At 33.1% G+C, this 25,184-nt stretch overlaps 1 protein-coding gene across 2 annotated transcripts in view; it reads left to right on the top strand.

The window, feature by feature from the left end:
* The window catches only part of ETHR (ecdysis triggering hormone receptor), a 337,454-nt gene that overhangs the window by 229,666 nt on the left and 82,604 nt on the right, over positions 1-25,184 (top strand). For both annotated transcript variants that reach the window (XM_072532442.1, XM_072532441.1), the window contains exon 3: positions 10,479-10,659. In XM_072532442.1, the coding sequence (XP_072388543.1) occupies positions 10,479-10,659 (181 nt within the window). The remainder of the gene's footprint in view (positions 1-10,478; positions 10,660-25,184) is intronic.

Below are 25,184 nucleotides of genomic sequence, written 5' to 3'. Positions count from 1 at the left end.
AAGTAAATGGTTTTTCGGAATCTGTAAATACCCAGTAGAAATTAAGTGTCCTTGTAGAAATAATATGAATTAGGAAAGTTTGTAGGTATTTCTGATTTTATGTGGGGAGTGGTATGCAAATTTCTGATTGGCCGAGAATTTGGAAAGTGGTAAGATGGGTGTGTATAATGAGAGGTTAGATGGATGGATAGATGAGATGAGAGAAGTAGTTAGTTCCAGTTTCTTAAAATGAATGGTTGGTTTTCGAGGTGGTCTCCAGGGGTAGTAAGTGATAAAGAATAAGTTGTGAGTTGGTGAAGTAAGTGTGTCCGACGGTAGTTGATCTGGTACAAATTTGTAAGTAAACTTTTCCTAGTTGTATTCTACGTATTGCTGTTTATTTCGGAACGAGATATTAAGTTTGGCGAGAGGAAAAGAGGCTGGCATCATTGGAAGAATACGTGCATTCGAAGGAGAACATTGAAGACTCTAAATTGCAATATCTTGTTTAATATTGTCAATTACATAGGAGGCTGCTGAGAACTGATAGTTAATTCTGCATAGAACGAGGAATTGGACAACTCAAGGCAGAGGAAGCGTTTCAACATTATTCATCATTATTCTCATCTTATTCTTTCGATTATGGTGCAGTCTCCCTTACATAGTCGTTTCTGCCCAAGATTCTCATATATACGCTTTTCTGTGTTATGCTGTACCGGCTTGTTTCCTTATGTCATAGTCCCATCTTAAATTTGGACGTCTTCTTGGTCTTTTGACACCTCTTGGATACCATAGTATCATTGCAGTGGACCATCTATTGTCAGTTCATCTTGTTAAATGTCCAGCCCACTGCCATTTTATAAATTTAATTGTGTAGATTACATCAGTGACTTGAGTTTCCTGTCTGATCCATTCTATTCGTTTTTGATCTGTCTATGTTATGCCTAGCATAAATCGCTCCATTAACCTTTGAGTGACTAACTTTAGCTAATACATATATCTTTCTGTAGTGTCCAAGTTTCACAGCAGCATATCATTATTGGTAGTATACACTGATCGAATGCTATTTTGTTCAGGTGGAGTAGCATCCTCAGGTGGAGATGCCTAACCCAGTTTCATTATTCCGTTAATTTCTGGGTGTAAGAATCCATATTTATATATTAATTGTCCCAGGTGTACAAACTCGTCTACTTTTTGAAGTCCAGTGTTGTTTATTATAACAGTTTGGACATCTACTAGCTCGTTATATTTTTGTCAAGTTTATTTTTAGGCCAACTTCATCACTAGCTGCATTTATATCGCTTATTGTAGTAGTTAGTAGTTAGTTCTTGTAGTTCTTCTTATTGTAGTAGTAGTAGTTAGTTCTTGTAGTTCTTCAACATTATTAGCAATCAGAACAATGTCGTCTGCAGATAATCAGTCTATGATTATCAACGCAGATTAGCCTTTAACTAGGTGGTCTATAAATTTTTGGGGTGGTATTGTTGGCAATTGTGTGATTGACCCACATTTTTCTGACGGTCGTATGAGTGGTGCCATATATCTGGATTTTCTAAATAATTATTTGCCAATACTACTGCAAGATGTACCTCTTAATATTAGATAACGAATGTGGTTTTTACACGACGGTGCTCCAGTTCTCCACACTGCTCCTATTCACAATACACACACTATATAATAACTTTCCTAAGAGGTGGATAGGCAGAGGAGGACCAATCACCGTGATCACGGGAATTCTCCAAAATTGATTTTTTCATGTGGGGCTTATAAAAGACCTTGTATACCAGAATCCTCCAACAACGCTAGATGATATGAAAAATAGAATAAGAGAAGCTTTTAATATAATTCACTTACAAAAGAAACGTGGCTAGGTCATTTGAATATCGGTTACAAACTTGTTTAAAGGTTAAAGGTAGACATTTTGAATATTTTAGACTAATTTCCTTAATAGTACATCAATTGTTACATTTATTACATATTAATATGGTTTAAACTTTTTGTTAGTTACTTTATAGTTGGTTAGTTAATTTTGTTATATTATTATTATATTATATATATATATATATATATATATATATATATATATATATATATATATATATATATATATATATATATCAATCATATATAAATCAGGATTTGGAATCTATTTGTACTTATTCCACTAGACATAATCTTAAACTTAATGCTAAAAAATGTAATTCTTTGTTATATTGTTCAAAAAATTATAAAGCCACTGTTCAGGATAACTTAAAACTAATTTTAAAAAATGAACCTCTAAAAAATGTTAATAGTTGCAGAAACTTAGGTGTCATATATGACTGTACGCTACGTTTTCAAGAGCATGTCACCCTTTTAGTAAAAAAGTGCTATTTAGTTATGCGTCAACTGTATAGAAGTAAAGGCATTTTAAACTTTAAATTGCGTAAGTTACTTTGTGAAACTATGGTTATGTCAATTCTTAATTATGGGCTCTTGGTATTTTACCCTTGCTTAGATCAAGTTACGAAATTGAGGTTGCAAAAAATTCAAAATAATTGTTGCAGATTTGTTTTTGGCATAAGAAAATATGATCGTGTATCATGCAAAATTAAAGAACTTCAATGGTTAACAATAGATAATTTATACAAATATCACCTCGTCTCATTGATATATCGAATTATTTCCTCGTCAAATCCTATTTATTTAAGGAACAAATTAGTATTTCGTGGAGACGCTCATAATCTGGATCTGAGATATCCTCATAGTCTTATGCTGCCAAGATATAGACTAGCTATTTTCCAGCGATCGTTTACTTACAATGCTGTTTTAGTGTTTAATAGTTTAACAAAAAATTTAAGAGGTAAATCTCTTGATTTCATGAAGCGACATTATAAGAAATTTTTACTACAATCGCAGTAACGTTATTATTATTATATAGTATATTGTTGTCGTAATTGTTACCATTAGAATTTTTAGAATTTTTGTTTTGTTTTTATTTATCATTAATATCATTTATCACATAACATCACAAATTATTTTCTTTATCTTATTTTTCTAGTAGCCACATGACTATTTCTACCATTTCAATATTATATTATTATTTATGTCAATTTATAAATCTTTTTTTTTTCATGTTCTACTTATTTCAAACTGACTTTGTAAACTTGAGGTTAAGTGGAGTAGCTCTAGCTAGACTTCGCCTCATGTATCTCTTGTTTGTAAATTTTTACAGACTTAATAAAGGCAATTTATTATTATTATTATATATATATATATTATATAGATATATATATATATATATATATATATATATATATATTATATAGATATATAGCAATGCAAATGTGGCGTTACAACATTAAAAAATAATTTTGTAAACCGCAACATTAATTTTATCACTTTATATAAACCGTCCATTACTTTAAAACAGATCAACATGTAGGCATGTTGCACTTACATCGTTAATAATCCACTAATCTGCGAAATTTACTAAACTCTAAACCGTGCAATTTCGAAGTTCAAAGGCGTGAAATTAATTCGAAAAGTTTCAATTTCTTCGGAACAAATTGGCTGGACCGTTTTGATTGATCGATTTGCTGTAAATCGGCGATGCACTGCATTAGCGCTCACCATTAGCCTATATATTTTGCAAGTTATAAATGACTATAACCTAATTTTCTTGTTTATAAAACATAAAGCGATTTAACTATCGTTTAGTTTATTTAAAATCGATTAATTTTGAATTTAGGTAGACGCCCACAGCGCAATTAGTTAATGTACATACGTTTACAAATTTTAAAACACAACTTATACACATAATATTTTCTTTCTAATAATCACAGTTAATGTCAGCAATGTCTTATTCATAATATAGTGAAATTATTGAATCTTATTTACTATCTTTAATTATATTTATTACAATTTTAGTTGAAAATGTGTTTATTTTGAGTTTCTATTTCTACCATAAAAATTGTTCTCAAAATACTTTATTTTGAGAACGATTTCCCTATATATATATATATATATATATATATATATATATATATATATATATATATATATATATGGATAAATTTCCGCGGTCAGATGAATGAAAATTACTTAGTTCTCGGGAAGAACCGCGTTGAGAATTTATTACTCGACGTTTCGGCACGTGATACGGTTCGGTTCGAGTTCGGGGTCTCAATCTGCCTACTCCCCTCACTCGAGACGTACCAGTATCGTGTTCTGTATTGCAAGAACTGTCTCTCGGCACTGAGGTCTCAATCTGCCTACTCCTCAGTGTCGAGTGACTCGACATTGTTGTGTTTTGGTTTCATCTCCATATCCAAATATAATTAATAATTCGAATACTTATGTTTCCGTTAATGGGGCTATTAGTTATTTATTTCATGCAGTAAACTAGTCCTTATAATAAAATGCAAAGAACTGACCTAAATTTGATCCAAGCCAACTCGATTTTAACAAACTATACTTTCTGTTAGCATATAAAAGCTAACATATAAAAGCTAAGCGGATACAATGGGCAGGTGGTAAAATCAGAAGAAGACAGTGCTAAAGGCAGTGTTTTTTAAGAGACCAGACGATAGAAGATCATTAGGCCGTCCCAGAAAAAGATGGAAGAATTATGTTAAAGCTAATTTATCTAGGATTTGGGTACAACAATGGGAAATTTCAACAAGATACTTTCTGCTACAGGTTTCTTTAGTTATCTGTATTTATGTGCCTAATAGGGGAATTTATTTTTGTTTTTTCGTACTAGCAGAAAGAATAAAAGTATTAAACATTTATTTATACATTTCTTTTAGTATCAAAAACGGGACTAATTAATTTTCGTGATATCTAATTCACAAATTTAAATCGACCACAAAAGATTTAAACAATTCTGTTTCTCTCCCTCTCTCGATGTCTCTCTTTCTCTCTCTCTCTCTATCTCTCTATTTTTCTCTCTCTCTCTCTCACTCGCTCTCACTCTTTTACTCTCTCTATATAAGCCACTTGTTAGTGTGCACAAGAAAAATAGAATAAAACAATATTTCCGACACACTAAAAACGATGTCATAATTATTTATTTTCTAAAAGAAAATCATCTATTTCACCAAGTGTAAACTAATTAAATGATTGTACCTAAATCTAAACTAATTTAATTATCACAAACCGTCGTCCTTACGAGTAGTTAATGTGACTGAAATTATAGATAAAAAAATAAATCAACCAAAATAATAGCGTGGCGCTTATTACGCTAAAAATTAAGGTATCATGATTCATTTTCTCGTTTCGGGCTCAAAATTAACTTAAAACTTTCAAGTCCTTGTACAAGACGGATAATTTACTGGCACGGAACTCATCAGTTTATCTTGATTGAGATAAACAGCGCATAAAAGAAAACCCAAACTTCTACATTACGCTTTGGTTCGAGGAAAACAAAAAAGTGTATGAGCAAACGTATGCGGTTATATTAATAGCTACTTTAGCGAAATGTGACGGCTTTACTACGTTTTAACCGCTAAACTATGCTGTCAGTTACTTACATAAAGCTGATTTGTACGACACGGGGGAGTACATTTGATTTGTTAGTAATTATGCAACAGATATTGTTGTATATTTCTTATACTAAATTTCGAGATGTGTGTAAAGAAGAGTTTGGCTTGGGACTTACGCATTAGCCACAAATCATTATTTGTGTATTCAAATTGATTCTTTGGGTACAGTTTCCTTTAAGTTTCCGAATATGCTGTCTCCAGATAAGCTTTTTATCAAAGGTGATACCAAGAAGTGTCAAATAATTAACTGTTTATAAAGTCCGTTTAGAGTTATTGAAGGTAAATCAACTCTATGCTTTTTGGTAAAATAAATTACTTTGGATTTAGGAGCTGAAAACCTAAATCCAGCACGCGTAGACCAGATGTCTATTTTGTTTATTGCATTTTGTGGCAAAATGCTGGTGGTAGCTGTGACTCTGCCCTGGCAGTATAATGTAATATCATCAGCATATATCGAGTACCTGACTGGTGGTTCTATATATGCGGAAAAGTCATTCATGCTAAGTAAAAATAAGATAGTGCTTAAAACTGAACCCTGAGGCAAACAGTTGTCCAAAGCATGTGGTTTTAATATTTTTCCATTTGTTAATACTCTAAAATATCGATTTGTTAAAAAAAATTTGAAAATAAATAAATATTACCAGTTAAATTATATTCCGTTATCAGATTAAATTAGTCTACGATTTTATTATCAGATGTCGCTACATTGCGTCTATACGAAGCCATGTTAGAGTTGCTTCCTAAGACAGAAAAGATTTATTTTACGTTCAGAGCGATTGCGAAAGCCCTTCTGATGAGGCCTATTGGGCCGAAATACGTATAAGCGGATGCGCAAGCGCCCTGTACGTGAAATCAAATCTTAACTGTCTTTTCCTTTTTATATTCCGTTAATTTTCTTAAAATTAGAGGTCTTTGTACAGTGTCGAACGCACTTTGAATATCTAAAGTGACTGCCATGACTTCGCTTCTATTCAGTGTGTCAGTGTGTCTAACAATGTCAGTGTGTAGTGTGACCAAGTTATCCATTGTACTTCGATTTGATCTAAAGCCTGTTTGGAATGAGTCAAAATATTATTTCTTTCAAGATACCGTAGTAAGCGTTTATTGACCATCAATTTACATAGTGAACAAGTGAGAAATTGGTCTACATGATTTTAAAAGATTTGGAGATGGGTCATTTTTTTGGTAGGAGTTGTAGTTGCTTGTCACCATAACGTTGGGAACTAGTTTTGAGACCAGATCTTATTATAAAACTCTAGCAGTTTGAGGTGTGTGTCTGGATGAAGATTTTTAAGAATATTGGTGGGATATCGTCTCTACTGGCTGCTGAGTTTTTTAATGAAGAGATGGCTTCGTTTAATTCTAGGACATTAAAAGGAAGATTAATAGAGCTAGTGTTAGAAAATATTTTAGGGCTGGATATGTTGGTATCTGAGTTATTGGGAAGATTCGGTATGTATGACTTGTCTGAAAAGTGGGAGGCAAAGATATCTGCAATATGTTGATCATCGGTAACTGTTTGATCCTGCAGGGAGATGGCGGCAATTTTGATGGATGTATTATAACCTTTCATACGGCTTATCTTTAACCACATTTGCGCAGGTGAAGTATCTTTTGTGATTGAACTAACGTACTGATTCCATGAAGCTTTTTTATTTTCTTCTAAAATACGCCTAGAATTGGCCCTACGGTTTTTAAAAGTTATTAAATCCATGGTAAAAAGGATGTTCTGGAATTTATTGAATGCTTTTTTGCATTATTTGACAGCTATTTTGCACGACTCATTCCTCCACGGAACAGGTTTCTCGGAAGGAACAATTGCGCATTTACCAATACATTCCTCAGCAGATTCAATTAAACTGTTATTTAATAGTTTCACATCTGTATCTATATGATTGTTAAAAAGTAATTGATCGATTTTTCGCTTAACAGTGGTACTAAAAAGATCCCAGTTTACTTGAGTGATTTTCCATTTTGTTATAATTCTTGAGGGTATTTTTGACTGGTCAGAGATGAGAATAGGAAAATGATTACTATCATAAAGGCTGTTTAATGTGTACCATGAAAGTTAAGGAAATATTCCGGGATTAAAAAAGATAAATCTATGGAAGAGAAACTACCTGTATGGATGTGAAAATATGTACTACTTCCTGAATTTTAATTAGTTATATAATAAGTTTATATTTACAATAATTAGAAAATTTTCGATTGTTTTACCTCTTCCAAATGTGTTTTAACAAACAAACTGAGAAGTTAAATCTTCAAGATCGGAACTTATTAAACAGTAGTTCGGAGGGATAGTGAATATGCGAAGTGGCAACAAACTGCCTACAATCGAGAGACGTGGAAGAAGGAAGAGCAGGCCTATGTCCAAAATTAGACAGCAAGGGCTGTATAGATAGATAGAGTTTGGAGGGATATATATGCAAAAAATTGTAATTTTGTAAGGACACCAAGCTGTAACGGCTATAGCTTCGAGGTTTGTGTTTAGCGGAAATTTTTTATGGAAAATATCAGTGGAAACAAAAATTGATGCTCCGCCACTGGCACGAAGTTAGGTAGTTCGAATATAGTGATAACCAGTAAAATTTTTAAGTTGAATACTTAGTGAAATTTGTTTCTTGTAGGCATAGAAAGTCAGGAGAAGACTCAGATATAAGCTGTTCAAGACGTGGACGACGAGGATAAAATTCATCACAGTTCCATTGTATCAGTGTGAAGGCTGAAATTAATATGTAGAGTTTTGGATTTTTGCGAGGTTTGTGAACTATCAGACAGGTATTCTTTATCACAAGCATCCTGGGAATTATCAAGACTATACATACTTTCAGAATCATCTGTTGCAGAATGTATTTTAGTTTTAATTTTTTTAATTAGTCATTTTTAGTTAATCAGAAAGAGTAAGTGATTTAATATCTCTTGTGAATTTGAATGCTTCTGAGACAGGGTCACAACTGCCGTAAACGTTCTCGATAAAGGCAATTATATTATCAGGAGGGACTGCAAAAGCTTCTGGGTTTTGTTTATGGGCTTCTTGTATTGCTTGTTTGGAGTCAGTGGATAGACTGGGATTGTCAGAAGAACTACGTTTTTGTTTCTTTTTTGTATTGGAGGGGCTAAACGAACTAGGAACTGTTTGTTTGGGAGGAAACATAGTTTGTTCTGTTGCGGGGTTTTCCCCAGATTGAAGGTTCTTATCGCTGATAGATAATACAGATGAGCGTGTCCTCTTCTGTAAAAGTTGAGAAGTTAAACATAGTTTATCTGACTTTTCAGATATTGTATCATTTTCGCAATTTTCTAAGGAGGAAGGCAGATAAAATAGATTTGTTTGAGATGATAAGTTGTCAGATAAAGTATTGGGACAATTAGAAGCAACATGTCCTGATTGTTTGCATAAGAAACATACCATCTTGTCCGTAAACAGAAAAATTCTATTATCATTGCCTTTAAAAGGAATTAACAAGGAGGTTTGAAGCTCAAAATTATCAGAGGGAGGAAAAATATATACTTGACGGCGGAAGCTAAGAATACTAAGAATGTGGAAGTATGCATCCCCTGGAATACCTGCTTTAAGAAAGGACACGGGGGGGGGGCTATTTGGAAACCTAGACTCTTCACTGCATTTTGGACCAGTTCATGGGGAATGTAAGGAGAGATGTTCGAAATTAATATTGTTTTGTTGGGGAGACAAGTTTACAGATATTTAAAATGAAGCGTCCGATTTGAACGGTTAAGTGGGATTTCAGAAGTTGATGAACGAGATTTGAGTTAGCTAGATATAATAGGCAGATCCTATTGTTAGATATTCTGGAAGCAAAGGAAATATTTTTTGGTCCGATAATATCACCAATAGCTTTAACGTAGTCTATAAATTTAAGGTTTTCTTCTGCGTGGAGAACTATCGCCTGTTCTTTTTTTTGGAAAAAATGGTTTCGGTGTAGATTTTGCAGCGGTTACTTATGAGAGAGATGTGGTTGCTGGAATGTTGTTTGTAGCAGTTTGAAGGGCTATGCTTAAAGTAGAAACTGTGGGAGTATGGTTTATATTTGTACTGTTCATAAAGATACAGCCAGTAACCTCGTTTTATATGTCTTCTTTAACTGGTTTTGCTATCAAAATTTGCATTAGAATCCATTGAATTGGATGGCCAGCAAGAACCAGCAGACTGGTAAAACCAGTCTCTGATATGCGCTTTGTATAAATTAAATATAATTTATATGATTTAATAATCTTGTCCAGAAATCACTTTTCGCAATTACACTATTAAATCTAAATTAAGTACTAATTACTACCGATAAGACAAACTGGATTTTAATTGTCCTTGGCACACGTCTTACTCGTTCGAGTGCTAAAACAGGAAAACATCTTGGTATTACTTCGTTTAAATATAATGTCATTGAATATTTTTCTTAGTCGTTGAGTATTGTCCGTGTTAAATAGCTCTATGAGTTCAGCATATGCATTGTCAGGTCCAGGAGCTATTTGCCATCTTTTAGTTGTGACATTTTATGTACGGCGGAGGTTGCTCGGATTATCATCAAGGAAAGAATTCTTGTATGTATTTGTTCCATATGCATAGTTTTCTTGATTTTTATCTGTAATGAAGTTCCTTGGTTGATCTTGAAGTTTACTAGCTGTGTTGGATTTTTGAAGTCCAGATGCTAGTTTTACTTTTCACACTATGTTTTTAACCAATTTTCTTTGGTCTTTCTTTTTCGGTTCTTATTTGTCTCTAATTTGTTGTCTATTATGTAAATATTTTTGTTAATTCTTTTGTTATTCTTTGATTTATATATATATATATATATATATATATATATATATATATATATATATATATATATATATATATATATATATATATATTACAATTTCTTACCTTAAAGTACCTGTTTTTATTCATGGAATATACGTCATCTATTTGAATTTAACTGAAAACTTCAATTGCTAATTTAAAATAATTGTTTTCAGGTAAAGCCGTTCCCTTTGTAGAACTGACAGTGGCCCATGCGTCGGTATTGACCATCCTAGCTATAAGTTTCGAGCGATACTACGCTATTTGCAAACCACTCAAGGCAGGCTACATTTGTACAAAGGCCAGAGCTTCGCTAATATGCCTGCTGGCGTGGTTTGTAGCTGCTGTATTCACAAGGTAAAACGAATTTAAATACTGTTTGGTGTTTTGGCTGTGTATAGATCAAAATTGATAGCTTTTGCTACTTTTAATAGTAGTTTAGGTCACCTATGTAATTATTACTTTTAGCGTGCACGAGAGTGACATTTTATTAAAAGTAAACGCACGTTTGAACTTGCTGTGTGGTTTTAATAAAATCTGATTCTTTAACAAGAATTTGTACAATTGTATTTGCTGTATATTATGTTGCTTAAAGCATGCTATTGTAGTTTGTGTTATTTGACAAAAATTTAGAATTTCAGACAACAAAATAATTTATAAATTCAAGACAAAACTGAACTGGTTTTGTTCTAACGACTCTACAGTAGATACTTATTGCTGTAAGGTCAAAGAAATTTTTAAAAGAGTTAGCAACAATAGTGGAAGTTCACGTTGATATTATATTTGTAAATTACCATTTTGTTAGTAAAGACTATAGCGGGATAAGATCGTAAAATTTTTATTTAGTGAAGGGCACTTAAAAGAACATATTTAGAAACCCCTTTAGCGAAATTTGTAGCTCCCTCTGGCCACCTCTACTGCAATAAATTTGTTTTTTTCGAAAAAAAAATTTCCTGAGCGATCACCTGGTTTAAAAAATCTGGAAAAATTCACGAAAATACACTTTAATACCCACAATACCTCTGATTTTTTTCAAATATTTCGGAATAAAAGTGAGCTCAGTAAAAATATTTGAATTTTTCAAACAATATTTAGGTTATATTGATAATTTTTGGCAAACTTTTAAATTATTACACTTTGTGTATTTATTTCCGGTATTTTGAATATATTTTTTATTTTCGCTCCAAAAAACTCAGAATTCAAAATTTTTTTTGATATTTTCCCCGTGCTTTAAGCACATAACCTCATGTAAATGTGACAAATAACGATTTATGTATCTCTCCCCTATTTATTCTTGTGGTGATTAACACCAAAAAAAAAGAGTTTTTTTCGATTTTTGACGATCTCCCAGAGCGAAAATGAAAAATCTAACTCCGGTATTCAAAAGACCGAAAAAAAAAAAGAAAAATATTTATTTAGAAGTTTGTCAAAATTACCTACAAAACCTAAAAATTATGTAAAAAATTCAAACATTTTTTCCTGAGGTCAATTTTGATCCAAATAATCTGAAAAAAATTATAGTTTTTTTGAGCATAAAAATGTTTAAATGATAGTCACCACTCGAAGAAATGGGAGAGAGGAACAAAAATCGTTATTTGTCATATTTATACGGAGTAATGTGCTTAAAACATTGGAAAAATATAAAAAAAAAATGAGTTTTTCAAATTTTGAGGTTTTTCTGAAGCAAAAATGAAAAATCTTACCAACCCATTCAAAAGACCGGAAATGAATACACGAAAAGTAATAATTTAAAAGTTTGCCAAAAATTACGTACATAACAAAATTTTTTTTTGAATTGAAATATTTTTCCTGAGCTCAATTATGATCCAAAAAATCTGAAAAAAAAATCAGAGCGTTTTAAAAGATTAAAATGTAGTTTCATGAAATTTTTCAGATACTTTCAGAAATTTTTTTTACTGCAAAGGATCACTTAGAAAAAATTTTTTTCGAAAAAACACATTTTTGCGGTAGGACAATCCAGGGGTCATCTAAAGAGCCTTGTATTGCATGAAAATTTAGCTAAAGGGATTCCAAAATATATACGTTCAAGTGAGCAATCTCAAATAAAAATTCAGCCCAGTTCAGATTTTACCATCTTAACCCGCTATAGTAGGTACGTAGCTTGTTGTACGTAGTACCTGTACTACGTACAACAAGCACCTTTTGCGATATGTAGAATTAATTTTTGTTAAAGGAGGTGAAGCGTGTCTTTTATTAAGTTGCATGTCTCTGTATTGTTACAAAAATAGTCTAAAGGAAATTTTTCAGTGTTTAACATTAACTCCTTACAACTGTCCACGAATTATAACAGCACCGTCGTAAGTCTGTGTAAATAAAATAATTTCTCGGGTGAGTCTTTTAAAAAGGATTAATTTGTTTTAAAATACAGGTCGATGTCTCAACAGTATCTTGACTTTCCCCAAAAAATGCTAATGAATTTTCCCGCTAAAAGAGTATCGAAGGACCAAAGCCGCCTAAGTTTGTGTAGAAACGGCTGCTTTATCGTCTGCTATTAGTGCAAAAAATAAAGTCTGTTTTATTTCTATATATTTGAGGCATAAAATCTAAGAGCTCAATTTGTACAGTTTTTTAATTACCTTTAGATCCTTTAGCTCCTTTTAAGTGAATTATTACCCTTATTAATCGACTCTTCAGACACATTATGACCACGTAGTGCAAGACCTTTGCCACACAACTTTAAAATATCCTAATATTTTCGTATCTATATAATTACTGCGTATCGTTTTCATGGTAATCGCATGCCTTTATCTGGTGTTATGAAATCAGTCCCGAATATAGGAGTAGTTCAGACGATTAACCAAATATAATTCTTGTAAAATTTATTTGGGTTAAGTAAATATATTTGAATGATATACAGTTTTAATAGAAATGTGTGAATATGAAATATAAAAATATGAATTACAATTAATTCTTCTTCACTGATCTGTTTCATAAGTCACGTTGACACAACATGTTTTTGTTTAATTTTATCAATTAAATATCATTGTAAAATTTTTCCATTTATTCATTTCCTTTTTTCGGTAGTTGGTGCATAATACGGGGTGAAGAATCTTCAAACAGGCCATAGGAAACTCAATGGGAAATTCTAAACTGTTGAATTTCCATCCCCTAATTATCTTATATCGAAAATCGTGAGATACTCTTGGTAGAGGACCAAAATCTGTACTAAAAACAGATGTTAAAATTATTCTACGAATTAAAAACATTCCAAAATTTTGCAAAAATATAATACATTTGCTAAAGTATTGTTGTAAAAGTTAGGCCACATGTAGTTCAGATTGTGCATAACTGGTTGCGTTCGGTAACAATGAAGTTAGATAGATAACAATATTTAAGTTATCAATATTTTTATTCTGTGATTTATTGTTTAAAAAGCAATAAAGTTCTGCCAAATCTTCCAGATCTTTATTTAACGTAAGGTATTTTAATAAGTCAATTCTTTATTTAAAAGAAAAGAGAGAAAAGATAGAAATTTATTTCTTTTGAAAATTATTAACACTATGAATTGTTGAATGACTTGAAATTTGTCTATTGGGATATCTTATACTATTTCTGAATAAAACATTTGCAATTTTTTATTGGGAATAAGCCACAACTAAAGATTAAAATAAGTTTATTGACGTTTCAATTTTCAAAATTAACAAAAAACAAAATGTGTTTAATTTATTATTGTTTGTATTTTGAGAACGATTTTCGAAGTGTACAGTGTATCTGCTTTAAAATGCCACAAGAACAATATCTGCATTATTGTTACTTTCTCTTTAACTAAGTGTATTTCATTACCTTAATTGCTTTTTAAGCATTTAATTATAAAATAAAAATATTGGCAATTTAAATATTGCTAATACCTAACTTTATTATGGCCTAACCTAACCTAACCTAAATTCATATCTACGGTTTGAATCGTAAACATTTTCTTGTAAATTAGCTCAAATGTATGAAAAAGTATTACTGAAAATTTTGTTAATTATATTCCACAGCTATTTCTACCCTGTATATATGTATGAAGACATTTACGGAAACGCCTTGTATATTTTAATTCAAAAATAATGTTTTCACTCTATTTTCTTGTTAATTCGTACTTTCAAAAAACAAATCTACTTATTTTTAAAAAAACATGATAGTAGTTTAGTCTAAAAAAATTAACTTTTAGTGCATCATTTAAAATATTTCAATTAACTGTAATGTCGCTAGTTAAGATTTAGTGCGAGCTTTGTTCCTAGATTAACCTGTCTCTCAAGAAGATCTACGGAGTTAGTTGACTTCTGCTGCCCCTGATTTTATGAGATGCTTAATGCAGGTCCGTTTTTTCATAATTTTTAATATACTACGACTAATAGACTTAAGTTAAATTGGTTTCTGTTTTTATACGGTGAAATATTAGACAAAAATGTAGATATAAGGAACGGAAGATATTTTCACCTCATCTAAAAGGAACAAACAAAATAGATTAGATCAAATTACCTATTGAACTGCTTAGATGAAGAACATGCTCATTATAACAAGGAGGCAACCGTTTCTACAATACTAAGAAAAAACGAAACAATACTTACAACCACAAATTAAAAAGGTAAAAAGAGTGCCTAGATATAATCTAAAAATAAAACATTCTATAGAGAAATAAGACTAGATAAAAGAGGCTCGTATCTAATCGCACCCAACCGTCAGAAATAAAAATGAAGAATTGCTCCCCACCGAATATAAAACAATCGAAAGATGGGCTAAATATGTTGAAGAGGTCATGAATCTTTAGAGAGTACCAAACGGTCGAAGAACTACAAATAAAGAAGTACTGGAGAGGGTTGCTACAGAAACAGAACTAATCATCACTATACAAATAAGAAAACTGGAATATCTGGCCATGGCATGGGAGGAACAAAATATGAAATTTTGAGACTCATAATAAAGGGAAAGATTGAAGGCAGAAGATCTGTTGGCCAAACGCAGAATTCTTGGTTGAAGAATCTACGTTGTTGGTATCAATGCAGATCGATTGATTCGTTTAGAGCAAATTTAGAGCAAGAATGCAAGTTCAAAATAGAAATACCCGTTATGATTGCCAACCTCCGTAAGGAGACAGACTCTAAGAAGAAGAAAGGAGGTCATGAACTTATGAGTAAAATCTATCAAATCGTAGTAAAGGTTAGGGAACAAGAAAAAATAGTGTCGTGTTATGATTGCTCCCAGGTATGTGAATTATTTAATGACTTTGAAATAAAAGGAATTATTTATTAATATATTTTGTCTCTTGGTATTGGGTTCTTTCTAATCACAATTTACTTAGTCTTATTCTCGTTCATCTTAGGACCAATTTCCTTGTTTTCTGTTTTCAACTAAACTGAAGGATTCCTTTGCAATCCTGGTGAACTGTAAAATTGTGTCCACATCGTCAGCAAAAGCTAGTAGTCCTTTTAGTCCTTGGGCAGCAAAGCATTTGTTGTGGTTGTGCTTACTGATGATGTTAAACAACAAAGAAGCAAGAGAATCTCCTTGCCTAAGACCAATAAGAAATTCTTCTGACGTGGTGTTGCCAATGATAATCTCTACCTATATATATAAGCGGGGATCCTACAGCTTCTGCCGCTTCCCGCATTTCGATCGCCATCTTTTTCTATCTCTCCAGGTGTCTTCATCAATGGCTCTGTCTTTCATGGTTTCCATAACACCTTGTATCCAAGACTTGGCTGGTCTTCCTCGTTTCCTTCTATTACTTGGATTGTATTCCATAGCTCTTTTTGGCCATCTGTTGTCGTCCATCCTCTGTACGTGTCCATACCATATTAACTGTCTAGTTTCTATTCTTTCAGAAGTTGTATGTACTCTATCTGTTTTTCTTCTAATTTCAGAATTAGGTATACGTTCTACTCTTGATATACGGCAAGCTCTTCTTAGGTAGTCCATTTCAACCGTGTCAACTTTTTTCTTTCCTTTTACTGTCATTTGCCAACATTCTGCTCCATATGTAAGAATGGGCTCTACAATTACTTTGTAGATAGTCATTTTAGTTTTCATAGTAGCTTTGTTGGACCAAAGTATCGATTTCAGAATTTGAACACTCTTCCTGCCTTGTTGCACTCTATAGTCTATATCTCGTTCCGTTGTGCCTTTACTGCAGATAATACTTCCCAAATATTTGTATTCGTAGCACCTTTTCATTTGTCTAATTTCCAAATCCGGGTCTTCGTCTTCACTGCCCATTCGCATATATTCTGTTTTAGACATATTCATACTCATCCCCCATTTTTCGTATTCATCTTTGAGCTTTCTAAGCATATAATCTGCATCTTCTTCACAGCTTGCAATTAGTACTTGATCATCTGCAAAGAACAGCGTTGTCAGATAATGGTTGTTAAGCTTCAACCCCATTCCCGCACATTTTTGTCTCCACTGGTGCAGTGCTTCTTGGATATATATTTTGAATAGGGTGGGGGAAAGACAACATCCTTGTCTCAAGCCTTTCGTTACTGTAAATACCCTTGAGAAAGTATTTCCTGTTTTTACAGTGCTTTGAGGACATTTATAGATGTTCAGTATTGCTTTTAGATATGTTTTACTAAGGTCCGTTTTCGTCAAGACACTAAATAAGAGTTTTAAAGGAACTGTATCATAAGCCTTCTCCAGATCTATAAATACCAGATGCGTAGGGAGGTTTCGAGCTGTTCGTTTTTCAATTACTTGTTGAAGGGTAAATGTGTTGTCCACGCACGATCTTCCTGCTCTGAAGCCGTTTTGTTCTTCAATTTCTTTATACTCCTCTTCTATTCTTCTTTTCAATATACGACCATATAACCTTCCCAGCGAGCTAGTTACGCTAATGCCTCTATAATTTCCGCATTCTTTTCTGTCTCCCTTTTTATAAATGGGGCTAATGTGGGCCAAATTCCAATCGTCTGGAATCGTTTGGCCTTCAATTAAGCATTTATTAAAAATATTCACTAAGCTTTCCAAAAGAGCATCCGGTCCATGTTTCACCAACTCGATGGGAATGTCTCCAGGCCCGGGTATTTTTCCATTTTTCATTTGTTTCAATTCTTTTTTCAGTTCTTCTTTGTTTATCTTATGCACCTCTGAGTTTTCTGTCATTGAGATATGGTCAGGTCTTTCCATAAATTCGTGCCTACTTTCTGTTAATAACGTTTCGTAATATTTTTCCCACTTTTTATTTTGAATCAGGTTTATATTTCCCTCATCTTTTCTTTCTTTTCTAATACTTTTTATGAATTTCCAAGCTTGTGTCACTTTGGTTCCTCCTAAGCATCGGTCCATCTCTTCGCATTTCTCTTCCCACATTTCGTTTTTTCTTTTAGTGACTTCCTTCTTTGCTTCCCTGTTGAGTCTGCTGTAAATTCTGTGGTCTTCTTCTTTCGTGGATAGCCATGTTTGATAAGCTTTTTTTTTTGTCTTTAATTAATTTTCCTACTTCTTCGTTCCACCACTCAGGATTTTTTCTTTTGTCAGCTTCTTCGTACCCCAATGCCTCTTTGGCCGCCTGATGAATGCAATTTTTTATATCTTGATATTCTTTTTCGGCTGTTTCTCTTCGAGTTAAGTGAGTTAGTTTTGAGGCTAGTCTAAGTTTGTAGAGGAATTGTACTGATTCTTGTTTGAGGCTATCAATATTATATCTTATCTTTGTGGAAGCTGCTACCTTCTCCTGTTCAATTTTGTTCTTGTTTACTTTCCTGTAGTGTATGGTTATTTTTGCGACCACCATATAGTGGTCAGATCCGCATTCGGCACCACGATACGCCCTTACGTCATTTGTTTGGAGCCTTTTGTTTTCTGGTTGGATGAGATAGTCGATTATAGATTTTATCTTTTTCTTTGGTTGTTCCCAGGTAAATTTATGTATATCTTTGTGCTGATAAAATCCATTCATTATTTTAAGCTGTAATGTTTCACAAAGATCAATGAGTCGCTCTCCGTTGTTGTTTATTTTGTCTTCACCATATCTTCCTACCACATTGTCTTGTAATTTTTTGCCTACCCGAGCATTGAAATCTCCTAATAGGCATATTTCTTTGGATCGGTTTACATGGGTCAACACGTCAAGCAATTTGTCATAGAATTCATCCTTAACGTTTGTATCAGAATCGTCACTAGGAGCATATACTCCTATTATAACTATCGTCTCCCCATGTTTCTCAAGATCCATCATAATGATCTGCTCGTCTATCTCTTCCCAACTCTTGATATAGTTTTTGAGTTTTGTATGCACGGCTATAGACACACCTCTTTTTGCTCTTAATGATTTTTCAACTCCACTGTATAAATGAATATAGTCGTTCTTGATTTCATATAATCATATAATCTCTACCTATACTTGTAAAAATCGTACCAGCTTTCTAAAGACTCCCATTTCTACAATAAATATCTGCTTACAGAATTGTTTGCTTGGTTCAAATCTGCAGAGATTTTTGTACGACAGTACGACAGATTTTTTTGAGTGATATATTCCCAGTTGTTTTTCAAAATCTGGCGTAGGTCAAAGATCTGGTCAATGTTTGATATTACATGTCCAAAGCCACACTTCCTATTCTTCTTCTTTTTTTTTCTGGTGCTGTACGCTAAGAACCATATAGGCATTCATGCCGGTTCAATTATGAGTAAGGATCCTTATTCTGGTCTTCTTATTCTTTTACTAATATCAGGTATATCTCACCAGTTTCTTATGTCTCTGAAAGTGGTTGAAGTCGGTTGCTTAATTTTAACTGATTCTCTGTTGATTTTTAATAATCAAGTTTTTGTGATATTAATGTTAAGACCAAATTCCTCTTAAACTGTAATAATAATAATTATTATCTCTTGAAATTATTTCATGTTTTCTGCTATCAGCATATTGCAACTTATTTATGGGAATCATTATGGGAATTCCATTTATTTTGAAATTTTTTTCATCGCGCTGTGCAAGTTGAAAGATCTTTTCTACGTAAATATTAAACAGTAGAAGGGAAAGGGAGCAGCCCTGTCTCATGCTGTTACTTATTTCTATTTATTCTGTAATTAGACTGGAGATTGGAGATCCTAATTCTGCCTTTTGATTCTAGTACAGCTATTGGATTATCCTCATATTTTTTCATCAAGACCAATCTCCGTTAACGCATGTATTAACATATCATGTGTTACGTTGTCTAAAGCTTTTTGATAATCTTAATGAGTAACACCTTTCGCTTGTGAGACGATATATTTCTAGCTGAAATGCTGTTTCTCGCCCTTTTCGAAGCAATTCCGCCTAGATTCGTCACTAAAATATATATCTAAATTACTTGCAACAACCCTTGTAGCTCTTCGCTTGTATCAGTATTTAATAATTCTGCATAGGTATGTGTTTAAATTAAATTTAAAAATACCCGTTTGATATTGGGTCCAGCCCTGGACATCAGTTTAAAACTATTTCCAACCGGCAGTTTTCAAGTTGCAGTGGCTACGACAAATAAATCCAATAAAATTTGTTTGTTCGTTTTATACAAAGCTTAAAATCTCCTGGTGTTCCTCTTTCCCGTTTTAAATTTCAAACTGGCCGGACTCTGAAAACGTAATAGTTTTTGGATTAGGCCAAACTACCAGAATATATCAGTATCTCTATATAAAGACTCGAAGAGAAATAAGAAAGGTAAGAGATGGAAATGAATTATTTAGGAAAGAAAGACAAAAAATAAGTGAAAGAGTGTTTACGTCGGTTAATAATAATAATAACATTATTATTCGTAATTAAAAAAGAAATAAGTTTGATTGTTTAACAAGTGTACAGAGACCCGTGACAAGTGACAAGTGACAAATGAGACATCAGACATCAACAAGAAAAAAACTTGTTGCCAATATACACAAAATAATTATAGTACTTAATTGTACAACAACACCCTCTCTTAATTCTATAAAAATACAAATGAATTAAGTACAAACTGTAACCAAAATTACAATAAACGAATAAACTGTAAAATTAAATATTAGTTTTAGAAATATTCAAACAAATTGAGTAACAGGCAATGACTTGGTCATGATATCAACTGTTTGTTTGTAGGTACATACTCAGTAACAAAATTTCTTCTAAAACGTACGGTACAGTACGTCTGTAATCCTCTTAAGCGTATTTCATTCTAAAAGGAATCTTCGGAGTGGCTATTCAACGTCTGCTTTGCCTTGCAATTCTTAGAAGGCACAGACTAAAGCAGAAATCTGAATTTGGTTTCGACAATTAGTTTCCGGATTTATGACCAGATGTCGCTATTGCATTTATATCGAAGCCATTTTAGTGTTGCTTCTTCTACGACAGGAAAGATTGTTTTCACATTCAGAGCGTTTGTAAATAACCGCTCCGAAGATTTGTTTTAGGACAAAATACGTATAAGCGGATACACAGACGCACTGTACGTGAAATCAAATCTCAACCGTCTTTCCTTTTATTTCGATATACTCTTTATGAGTACTAGAAACCAATTCGCTAAGAAATTTTGCTTAGTTAAGTACACTAGTGGCCAAAATTCTGGAAACTTTACAAAAATTATCGTTTTTTAGCAAGACTTGCTCATGATCATGATTTATATAGTTTACCATTACAATTACATTTTTATTTTATTGTTTTATATTCCTGCATAATATTTTATGTATTTCTCACTCTTTTTTTATTAACATCATTATTTAATAAAATATGGCACCAGATTCAAGCGAATCGCCGAAAATCCGAGATTTGTGAATGGCAACATTGGCAATACTGTATTGCATCAGGGTTTTGCTAGTTAGTCAACAACCCAACTGGAAGCGGTTAGGTGGCCTTTAATACAGTTTCGTGCGGCTTCCAGTGTTTATGAGTGACATCAGATAGTTGTTACTAAGGTGATATTGTTTAATTGTCGGAGAGAAATTCATCAGCGTCGATTTAACGAAAATGGCAACCAGAAACCCAAAACGTGTTAACTGGTCGCCAGGAAAGCAATTATCCTTCGAGAAGAAGGTTACACTTATCAAGAAATAGCAAACAAATTGGGAGGTGGCGCCACAAAATCAGGTGTAATGAAAGTTTGCAAACGTGGAACGACAAAATCAGTAAAAAGATCTAGCAGAAAACCCAAAGTTAGTCACTACGATGTGCGTAGAATATGCCGACTTTCTTTAGAAGATTGTAGCAGATCCGCAAAAGATATTAACGGTATTGTCAAATCAAATGGATTACAAATATTGGACCGCACTATCAGAAGAAAGTTGTGTGAAAATGGATTGCGAGCACGAATTCCTAGAAAGAAGCCGTTCCCGAACAAAAAACCGAGGCAAAACGCATTGATTGGGCTTTGGCACACAGAGGATGGACAGAAGAACAATGGAGTAAAGTAATTTGGAGTGATGAAACCAAAATCTCAATCTTTGGGAGTGACGGAGTGAAGTTTGTTCGCCGCCGACCGGGAGAAGACCTTTTGCCCCAGTGTACTACGGTCACTATGAAGCATCCTGTGAGTTTCATGATATGGGCTTGCATGACCACTAATGGAGTTGGACGTTTAGCAGTAATAGAGGGCAATATTACTGCAAAATATCAGGAAGAGATACTGCAAGCCAAACTGCTGCCGACTATCAGAGATTTGTTCGAAGGGGATGCCCAACAATGTATCTTCCAGCTGGATGAAGCGCCTTGTCATACGGCTAAGACTTCCATGGAATGGTTGAGAAACCATGATGTTACTGTTCTGCCTTGGCCTGGAAATAGTCCCGATCTAAATCCAATAGAAAATTTATGGTCAAGGCTGAAAGTATCACGCCGAAACCCAAGCAACAAGAGAGAACTGATGAAAGCCATTATTCAAAACTGGTTTAGAGTTATTACACCAAAAGATTTGGCTCGTCTTGTCAACTCCATGCCTCGCAGAATTGAGTCTGTCATAAAAAACAAAGGTTATCCTACCAAATACTAATTTTGTTGATAATAACCATTGTACCATTTTTTTTAAATATATCTACTAATAGCTAAGGGCTGTTGTTTTATTTATTTTTAAATTTTTGGAGGATTTTGTATTTCGAGAAAACGATGTAATAAAAGTATAGATAAACTTATAAATAACATGTCTTGTGAAAAAGAGGAATGCTGATAACAAAACTAAAATTTTTGAAAAGTTTCCAGAATTTTGGCCACCAGTGTAGATATATTGTGGAATGCAATTTTAGATTTCCCATGTCTCTAATTACATCTTTATCAACGTCTGTTTTGCCTTGAAATCTGAACTGGGTTTCTACAATTAGTTTCCGGATTTAAAATTTCTTCTTTGACACATCTATTACGAAATGATGTTTTACGTCAATATGTTTTGAGCGTGTGCTCTCATAAGTTTGAGCCATTTTTATGCATCCTTGCTTATTCTTAAAAATTTTAATAGAATATTGAAAATTAAACATTTCTTTTAAAAGTTGACCTAAAAACAAACACTAAGACATACACGCAGACAGAGCAAAATATTCGGCTTGATTGCTACTAAGCCAATCCCATATTGACTAATAAAAAACTGACTGAGAGAGCTTCAAAATAAACTTTGAACACAGAATTAATCTTGCTGTTACATTAAGAAACACGAGACAACTTGATGACGAATTAGAAGTTTTTATAAAAAATATCCAACAGATAGCTTGGGAAAATATTCCCACAATAACTCCTATACTCCAACCCATAATAGAAAAAAGAGAGCTAAGAAAAAAAATGGCAGAAATACACAGCTCCACGAAACAAAACTAATCTAAATAATGCTACACAAAAACTAAAAAGGGAGATACAGAATATAAAAAATTCAACAAATGATTCCTTTTTAAGTAATTTAACAGCTGACCAGAATATATATTATTCGTTTAAAATAATGAAGAGACCAATTATTGATTTTACTCCTATCAAGTTGGAAAACGGGAGCTGGGCTAGAAGTAACGAACAGAAAGCAGAACCATTTGCAAAGCATTTAGAAAGCTCGTTTAATCTCAACGACAATGATGGTGAAGAACGGGATGGAAAGAACCATTCCAAATCGAAGAGAGTATAACATTGACATCATATAAAGAAGTATCAACAGAGATAAAAGAGAATATAAATCCTATGAAAGCTCCTGGATATGATCTCATAACAGGAGAACTATTAAAAAATCTACCAAGAAAAGCCATAATTAAGCTGATACACCTAATAAATGCTGCTTTTAGATTGAGATATGTTCTGACACTCTGGAAAGTAGCCGAAGTCAATATGATCGTCAAACCAGGTAAACCTCCTAATAAAGTGGTATCGACCAATATCACTCCTTCCGGTGATGTCAAAAGTATTTGATAAACTTCAATCGAAAAAATTAAAACCAATAATAGAAAGAACAAATCTTGTACCAAATCATCAATTTGGTTTTAGAAATAAACATTCCACTATTATAGATCAAGTTCACAGAATAACGAATATAATAGAAAAAACATTAGAAGAAAAGAAAGTCTGCTCTACAATGTTCTTGGACACAGCACAGGGGTTTAATAAAGTCTGGCATGAGGGTTTAAATTCTATACTAAGAACGTTTATACCTAAACAGTATTCAGAAATCTTAGAATCATAAATTGCGAATAGATATTTCCGAGTAAAACACGAAGAAGTGTACATCGATTTAAGCAGATTAAATCTGGCATGCCACAAGGGAGTCTATTAGGTCCGGTCCTGTACCTATTGTATACGTGTGACATTTCAGAGCTACAACAAAACACTATTGCCACCTTCGCGAATGATACAGTCAAGAAGCAACTGACAAGTTGCCCAAATGAAACTAAATCTGTACACATTACAAATAAAAAAAAGAAAATTTCCTAGTTAGAATAAATGATACCCAAGTTCGTTTTGCAACATCAGCCACCTACTTGGGCATCACCCTAGACACGAGGTTGTGCTGGAAAGTCCATGTCAAAAAGAAAAGAAGGGAGCTTGATATTAGATATAAGAAATTGTATTGGCTGATTGAAAAAACTTCAACATTATCCATTCATAATAAATTATCCATTTACAAGCAAGTACTGGGGCCAGTGGCCAGACCATATGGATGCCAACTCTGTGACTGTAGCAAAGCTATTCATCTATATATTATCCAGAGATTTCAAAATAAAGTACTGAGGAACATTGTTGATACTCCTTGATATACCTATCCATAACAGGAACCTCCACCGGGACCTGGACATGGAAACTGTGACCGAAGAAATCAAGAAAACAGCAGCCAGTCACGAGCAGAAGCTGCATAGCCATGTGAATGTCGAAGCAATCCAGCTTCTTGACAACACTGAACTAAAGAGAAGACTCATAAGGACAAATCCATTTGAGTTAGTGTAAATGTAAAATAGTTGTAAAATAGTGTAAAAAGCACAGTATAGTGCTGTGATGTTATTGCATATTAGTTGTAGTGCATTAGTTTATAGATAAAATAACAGTAAGCCATAGGGTAAGCCCTTAGGTTTAAGTATTTGCTGTTTATTAAGTTAGGTCAGAAAATATCTGATAATTGGTCATTTGTGACCAGATAGCAGTATACAAACACCGTACAGGTGTTATACAAAAAAAATTGCTACTAAGAGCAACTACCAACTGCTTTTTAGAATACCATATCCAGAAACACTCTTTCTGTCATTAGCATCGCTCGCAAAATCCGAGTCAGCATATGCATTAAGTAAATGTGAAAAACTGAAATGAAATTTGATTGACGAATCCATAACTAAATGACAAACATGCCAAAATTGTGAACACTTAAAAACACTTTTCTATATTTCCGCAGGTATGTGCAATAAGTTAATATAGGTAATCCGTTATAGTTTTAGGCGTCTATATCTTATACTCGGACTATATACTATCACCAGTTGCTCCATTACCAATATGATAG

The sequence above is a fragment of the Diabrotica undecimpunctata genome, chromosome 5 (genome assembly GCF_040954645.1).
Source record: "Diabrotica undecimpunctata isolate CICGRU chromosome 5, icDiaUnde3, whole genome shotgun sequence".
Taxonomy (NCBI): domain Eukaryota; kingdom Metazoa; phylum Arthropoda; class Insecta; order Coleoptera; family Chrysomelidae; genus Diabrotica; species Diabrotica undecimpunctata.
This window is presented reverse-complemented; position numbering and strand designations above follow the sequence as displayed.